This window comes from Protopterus annectens, chromosome 11.part0 (genome assembly GCF_019279795.1).
Source record: "Protopterus annectens isolate FY-2018-M chromosome 11.part0, PAN1.0, whole genome shotgun sequence".
In the NCBI taxonomy this organism is placed as follows: Eukaryota; Metazoa; Chordata; order Ceratodontiformes; family Protopteridae; genus Protopterus; species Protopterus annectens.
Window position 1 is genome coordinate 188,657,847 of NC_056745.1, and position 8,187 is coordinate 188,666,033.

An 8,187-nucleotide genomic window follows, 5' to 3' on the forward strand; every position below is an offset into this window, starting at 1 on the left:
GCAAAGGCTAGAGAGGCAAGGGTGTCTATAAGTAGGGAGTGTGAGACCATGTCAAATGCTTTTGAGAGGTCTAAAAATATAGAAGATACAAAGTTATTGTTGTTTCTGTGTTGATTTACCAGGTTAGTAAAAGAGAGAAGAGCAGTTGTTGTGCTATGGTGTTGCCAAAAGCCATGTTGTGTGGAGGAGAAAAGATTGTGTGAGTTTAGAAAATTCATAACTTGAGAGTAGATACATTTTTTCGAGTAGTTTAGAAAGGGGATAGAATCGCAATTGGATGATAATTAGAGAAATCATAGGAATTACCACCTTTAATTAACCACATGTATACTGTGTAAAATGAATACTAATACAAATGGTAGGGTGTGACCAAAGCAGCAAGGCCTTCAGATGTGGCCACAGTGTCAATAATAAGCATAAGTACTCTCAAGATGTTAAAAATATTCTCTAAAGGGCCAGCCACAATGAAAGTTATTAAATATTTAATGATAAATAATAAAACAGAAAACATGAGACTTCCGAATACAATAAACAGTTTCAACCACAGAGATATAAAAATTAATACAGTTGGATAGTTTCTCACAGATGCAGAAACCAATACTAAACTATTGTCACTAGATGTCCCTGACTGACTAAATAATTACTGTTCCCTGACTATTTAATAAAGCAACGCAAGCTGATGTGTGCTGTCTGACTTACCACAGCAAAAGCCAGTTGATGTCTTTATGTGTGTGGAAGTGTGAGATATATATCCTGTCAGGAATCTTTCTGGTCAGTGTCAGGTTCCAAAGTGCCAGAGTTCCAAAGAAACCAGATGCTGGTTGGAGGATGACATCACCTCTGGTCACCTGACTCTAGTACAATGCACACACAGACCTTTGCTAAGATCCATGCAGCATCTATGGCACAATTTGAAACTTTCCACCCTTCTAGGGTTCTCTGATAAAACATACCTATTTGATCAGTTACAACAATACTAATATATATGCATACATTCTTTCTGTCCAGCAGGACCTAATGTTGATGCAATTATATTATAAGTAACTTTACAAATATCTATTTAACTCAAACATCTGTACAAATCAGTGTGATAGACAAATAACATAAAATTGTTTACAAAATTCCAGCTAGCTATGCTGGAATATGTACACATGTACTGCCCTATTCTCCCAAGCACAAATGTTACAAGAACGTGATGAAGGGCGATGAAATGTCCTGATGCCATTCCAACGGCAGATATACCTTCCATCAAGAAATGGGCGTTTGGAAGGTCGCACTACTACTACTACTCCACATACCATTCAACCTCTTAGAGCAAGAAATAAAAAGTGGGGCAAAGACTCAAAACTACGGGCGATTTTAAAATTTTGCTCTTAGAAACTTGGAAAGTTGATAAAATAATAGGTTTTGCATTAGCATGAATTTTCTGAAGGGTACGAAGCCTGAAACTGAAATGTCTGTCATTATTTTGTAACTTCAGTCTTTAATGATTTGCCATTAATTTGCTAAAAAAACGGACCAAAAATATGAGACAAAAATGTGGACATTTTGCGAAAATCTGTACAGTTGAGAGGTATGCGGCGGTACTCCAAGCGACTGAGTGTCAATGCAATTTATAAGGTATTGACCTTCGTAACATGGCGGACTACTGGGCTATATAGTTTTTTTTCTTTCCGTTGTTTATATGCATAACGTTTCTTTCTGTACTTGCCTATTTTGCACATTTCAAACCTGTGATGTGTTGAGAGTAAGGAGGAAAAACTAAGGTTTGTAGCTAAAGGTTATATACGAAACTACCAGTTACGTGAATAGTTACTGATAAACGATAGATTGGGTTAGTCGCGGGCCTGGTTGCTATGGTTAAGCTGGTTGTGATGTTGTCACCGCCGTAGTTGTGCCAACGAACGTGAAAAAATAGGCTTCTGGTGGTGAGAGAAGAAAAAACGAAAAGGGATTATTTAGGACTAATATGCAGTTCAGGTAAGTGGAAACATGAAATTAAAAGTTGAAACGCGAAATACACGTCTTAGATAAAAGCAAAGCAGTGTATGTAGCAGTGTTTTCAGTTTTGGGATGCAGTACTGCAAGTTTTAAAGTACTCCTTGGGCGTATACACTTAAGTGCCTTGGGGAAAAAATAGGATATGAATTGGTAGAGGTAATATAGAGAGTGGGGCATCAGAACGGCTAATATTTTTTTTGAGACAGGAATGCCAAATCTATAAATGTATGGTTTAGAGCGGTGTGGTGAATGCCTTATGGTCTCTGTCATGTTTTTCACATTTCGTGTGCCACTAACTAATGCTTTCCCTACTTTTACCTTCAGCGTATATGACTGTTCAGTATTTGTGTACCGTTTTGATTTATGTTGTACAATAGCAAACGGCTTCCTTTTTCTTTTGCATTTTTGTGGCTGTTCATAAACCCTGGGTGGAGGGTTTGGCGGCACAATTTAAAGCTATCCGTATACCAGATTAATTTCATTGTGCTTCCTAACTGTGTGGTTTAGGATATAAGCCTATGTGTAATCCATTTTATTAGCCTTATTTTCAGCTATGATAAAAGATCTAGAATGTACATTGTATAAATATATTCATCTCTCTTTATATATTGATGTGTGTGTATAAATATGTACATAGTTCATTATATTGACATTGTTAACTGCATTATATTGACATTGTTAACTGCAGTATCAGAATATGGACAGTGACTAATTTCTTACGCAGATATAAGTGAGTTGGTTTTAGAGTTAGGCAAGGGGATAGCTTTATCGCTGTAGATTGTTTGTTTGTTTTGTGTGTGTGTGTCTGAGCCTCACTTGCATAGTGTTATTGTTACAGAAAAGTTTTTTGTAAGGTAAGGTACAGTGATAGGGGTTAGTATACATTAGTATGCAGGTGCAGAAGCTGCATGCACCACCTTACTAATTTGTGCTAACCTCAAACCCTGGCCTAACCCTCGTAGCTCTCAACTTGTTTTCTTATTAATATTTTAGCATCAGTGTTGGGACTATTTTGATCAGTATTTATATTTGTATTTTGTGTGCGATAAATATATATGCATAGTTTACGTGTGTGTGTGTATGTATGTATCTATCTATATATATATATATATATATATATATATATATATACATATATATACATACACACATGCATATATTAGTGTGTGCATGCACACACGTGTACGTATGTGGGTCTACTTTTAAATTTAAAAATCTCAAAACTTCGAACCTCTAAATCCTGACGTTCAGAAGTTCGAGGTTTTGGAATCTCGAAATGAAAAATAAAAAACACCTAAAAGACAAAACCCCTCAGATATCATGCTTTACCCCCACCCCCTGCTACTTAAATATACCAACTCTGAGATCACACTAGAGAAGAGTGAAGTTCCCATTCTGCACTATATGGTGATCTCCATTGATCCATTTCGAGATTCCAAAACTTCAAACTTCTGAACGTCTGGATTTAGAGGTTCGAGGTTTTGGGATTTCAAAGTTTAAAAGTAGACTCGTGTGTGTGTGTGTGTGTGTGTGTGTGTGTGTGTGTGTGTGTGTGTGTGTGTGTGTGTGTGTGTGTGTATATGTATATGTATGTTTGTGTGTGTGTGTGTGTATATATATGTATATATATATATATATACACACACACACACACACACATATATATATATATATATATATATATATATATATATATATATATATATATATATATATATATATATAAATGCACACATATACATGTATAGACCCATACATAGAATTCATCCATCCATCCTCAACACCTTTTTCCCATTTGCACATGGGGGTTGAGGTGTCACTTAATACAGTGACAATCAACTCGAGCCAAGGTTTACACCGCTGGGTGGCTAGCCCTGCTAACACAGTTCATTCTTACCACTCACTCGCACACGCATTCACTTGTGGTGAATTTAGAGTGTCCAACAATCTACCTACTGCATGTCTTTGGAATGTGGGAGGAAACCAGAGCACCTGGGGGAAATTCATGTGACTGTAGGGAAACAAAAAGAAAAATGTAGCAAAGCTAGACTTTCCACTGTGTAATACCTTAAATCTCTTGTATCAGAGACAACATGGGATATATGCAAATTACCCTTTAAGGATATTGGGTGTTTCAGCTAAATAGCAATTCTGAATGCCCATGACTTTTTCTTTTACTTTTAAGTCTGTTTATGGACAATTTCAGGCCAATAAAGCCAAACCCTTCTAGCTGTGGGAATGCATGTTTCTGCCTTCTATGGCATCATCAGCACAGCATAAGAGGAATGTTTGACTTGTGCTTTTTAACCAATTGTTTTTTCTGCTTGACCTTTTTACTCATTGTTTTAGTTATTTGGGATATTTTGTAGACACCCTAATGTTTATGGATATCAGTTTGGTACGACAACCCTGTGTTTCCAAAAGTCAAACATCATATGTCAAAGCATAGTTATTTTGAAGAAAAGTTCTTGTGCTGGGTGTGTCTTTTCACAAAGTGTCACCATTACAGATTGCTTCTTGTACTGTAAAGAGCTGCCTAGCAAGGTACCACCATTTTGGGGACATTTTAGTGTGCTGTATGGAATTTGAAAAGTACAATTACTTCGAAAGCTATTGATTTTTTTGGGCAACAAATATGTAATTTATTCACGTTGTACAGTTGCTTCATATATTTCTTGTATTGATAAGAGGTGTTTCTTACAAAAGACTACTAGAGTATTACAGTACTCGTGCATTACTCATTTGCATCATGAAGTTCTCAAATGTTTCTAAAAGTGATGACTTTAACAAGCAATGACGCATGACAGTAGCATTCCTACCTTTTATTGATAAAATTCCAAGCGATTACTTTAGCATTTTTGCCTTTACCATTTCCGAGACTGTAGCGAGTGATGATAAATGACTTTAGCATTTCTGTCTTTACCATTCAAAGATTCTGTAAAATATCAAAAAGCCAGATAAATGATTTCGTAAAGCTTTGAACTGAGAAGTTTTTCGCAACATACAGTAAAGTATTGGGAAGTCTGAAAATTTATTTTGCAAAGTTCAGCAAAGCATCGAAAAGACAGAGAAGTTTATTTTGCAAAGTCCATTTATTTGAAAGTACTACGAGTTTGTTCAGTTGCATAATTCCGATAAGCTTAATGAAAGAAAGTAAAAGTTCAGAGCACAAAGGCATTGAGGAAGTACTGTTTATGCCAGTTATTTATGCATATGTGTATGTATTCATGCATAGTTGCAAGATCCTTAGCTGGTATGTGTTAATATGGCAGATGGATTTCGAAAATCCCAACCACTTGTGTTTGATCAAAATATTGCAGAAAACAGGAGAATAGTTGAGCAAGAGTACGATATTTTCTTACAGGCAGCTTTTGCAGATAGAGATGCATGTACCAGGGCATTCATTTTGCTAAACCTAGCAGGGTCTGAGGCCATAGAGGACGTTCATTTGTATATGCACCAGCAGTGTATGAAGAAGGTGCAGACCGCCATATTGTTGTGCAAGCTAAATCAAGGGAGGAACCTTAGTCTTTGAAGAGCAAGTTTAGAGAAATGTGCAATGCCACCCCCCCCGATGAATATTATATTAGAGAGGCATTTGTTTTACGCAAGAGATCAGAAACCAGGGGCAATATTTGCAGCTTATATAACTGACTTGAGAAACCAAGCTAAAATGTGTTGGTCTGTTGATTAGAAAGATGAGCTGATAAAGGACAGACTTGTATGTGGTATCAATAGTGTTGCTGTGAGAGAGATTTTGCTTCGTGATAGTGATTTAACATTAAGCAAGGCAATGGAGATTTGTCAGATCCATGAAGTAACAGAAAGACATATGAGTATGCTTGCAAGTGACAAAGGCATGGTTTCAGTGAGCTCCAGAGCAAACATAGACAGTATGCAACACGTGACAAACAAGAACAGGCCTAAGCATGTGGCAGCTACAGGGTTTCCAAAGAAGCCATGAGGTTTTCTAGCAAGTTCCAGAAAAAGTACAAGCTTCACCGCAAGCTCAGTGCAATATAAACATGAGTCGGCAAAACCCAAATTCTAGCTTTAACAGTCACAATTGTGGTGCAAATCATGAGTCTAAAAGAGAGAAGTGTGTGTGTGTAGCATGTAGTCAGCAATGTCACAAGTGCAAAAAATGGAACCATTTTCAAAAGTTTTGCAAATCAAGTAAGCCTCGCACAGTTGTAAAGAAAGGTCGTACAAAAAAGCAAAGTTGATAAAGTAGAGTCAAAACAGTTAGCTTTTTATGTACATGATGTATCAGTGCTTGGAGAAAGAGTTGATACAGTAAACCTGTTAACGAGGAGCAAAGTGTTTTGTATAGTCTGGATTAATGGGAAATCCACAGAGCTCAAAGTGGACACTGGGTCAAAGTGTAATGTATATCAGCAGACACATTTGCAAGAGTGAGAGAACTAATGAACAGCAACACGGTGTAACCAGCCGTGTGAGACTTTTTGCTTATGGAGGTGAAGAAATTCAAACCAATGGTTCAGTGATACTTTCATGTTATCTGGTTGAAAACTGTTACAACTTGTTGTTCTATGTAGTCCGACGACCAGTGCAGTCTTTATTGGGTCTCAAAGATAGCTTAAGAATGAATCTGCTTTCTTTTGCTAAAGAAGTTCATCATGTGTGTGTGCAGTTCCAAGTTCCAATTTTTCAGAAGCCGTTTTCTCAAAGTATGCTGATGTTTTTAATGACAATTTGGGCAAACTTAAGTTGTGTGTTCCATGAAGTTAGACCCGGAGATTACTCCAGTAGTCAGATCAGCAAGAAGAGTTGAGATAGCTATGCAAGATATAGTTAAAACCCAGTTGGATAAAATTGTTCAGCAAGGTGCGATTTGTCCCGTCACAGAACCAACTCAATGGGTGTTGTCCATGGTAGCCGCTCATAAGAAAGTCTCAGATGAAATCGGAATATGCATTGATCCAAGAGATTTGAAAAAAGCATTAAAAAGACCATATCATCCAATGCACACAGTTGAAGAAGATGCAGCTCTAATAACGAATATCACTGTACTTTCTGTTTTGGATGCAGAGAGTTCATTTTGGCAAGTGATGCTTGATTGCAAATCATCATTTCTAACTACTTAAGGTACTCTATTTGGCAGATATAGATTCCTCTGGATGCCATTTGGAATAAATTCTGCAAGTGAAGTTTTCCAGCATGCAATGGAACAATTTTTTTTCAGGTTATCCTTGTGCCATAATAGTATTTGATGTATTATTTGGAAGCAATGGTCAAACAGAGCATGACAAAAACCTCAAGAAAATTCTAGACAGAGCACATGAAGTAAATTTAAAGCTCAATCCTCTGAAGTGCAAATTCAGCCTTCCAGAAGTTACGTAAGTAAGGCATTTGCATTTGTTTACAAGTACAAGCTTTAGACCTGACCCGACCGACCAAGCAAGCAGCTATTCTAGAGATGTTCGATGTACAAGACACTCAAAATGGATGAGGAAAAGGCGCCTCACAAATAACTTCACCAAAACGAAAAATACGAAGCACCTGGAACCACTGTAGGCACGAACTCCAACTTTATTAACACACAAATAAAATAAAAACATGCTTAACTTGTTCACCGCGTTTTTCGTTAACAATGTAACTTCATCAGCAAATGCTACATTAGTTAAAACCAACCCCTTGTATAGCATTATAATAAATTATCCAATACCTATTGAATCAACCTTTAATAAATTAACCAACAATACCCACAAAGGAAGCTAAAGAACTAATTATAAATACATAGATTAAAAACATTTAGAACATGTTTAAAAAATAGTAACAAAACATACAATTTAAAGTGCATTTGTGCTAATATAAAAACTGTGTATATAAATAAATGATTAATGTATAAAAACTTTCAATCAATAAATATATGCTGGCATAACCATTGTAAGACATGCTAAAAAGAGAGAGAGCACCATCATGTGGCCAAACTTGTATTTGCACTAAACCTTATACAAGCATATACAATACATCTTTTTTAATTTATAAATAATTGGTTAATAAAATATTCCCTTCACATACTGGCCAACTTTTGTATTAGTGCAATTTTTAGTACTGTTTTTTTTTAGTCTTGCTGCTCTCAGCTTTAGTACAGGTAGCATGGAAATATGTTCATTCAACCCTGGTGTCCTGCATGCTTCCAAAATAAGCTGCCAGTATAAT

At 36.4% G+C, this 8,187-nt stretch overlaps 1 protein-coding gene across 3 annotated transcripts in view; it reads left to right on the forward strand.

Moving 5' to 3' along the window:
* Window positions 1-1,636: 1,636 nt before the first annotated feature.
* The window catches only part of TULP3 (TUB like protein 3), a 1,091,431-nt gene continuing 1,084,880 nt past the window's right edge, over window positions 1,637-8,187 (forward strand). For 2 of the 3 annotated variants that reach the window (XM_044087605.1, XM_044087606.1), the window contains exon 1: window positions 1,638-1,980. In XM_044087605.1, the coding sequence (XP_043943540.1) occupies window positions 1,970-1,980 (11 nt within the window). In that variant the 5' untranslated portion in view covers window positions 1,638-1,969. Of the gene's footprint in view, window positions 1,981-8,187 lie in introns of all 3 variants that reach the window. The other variant, XM_044087608.1, reaches the window with a different exon arrangement.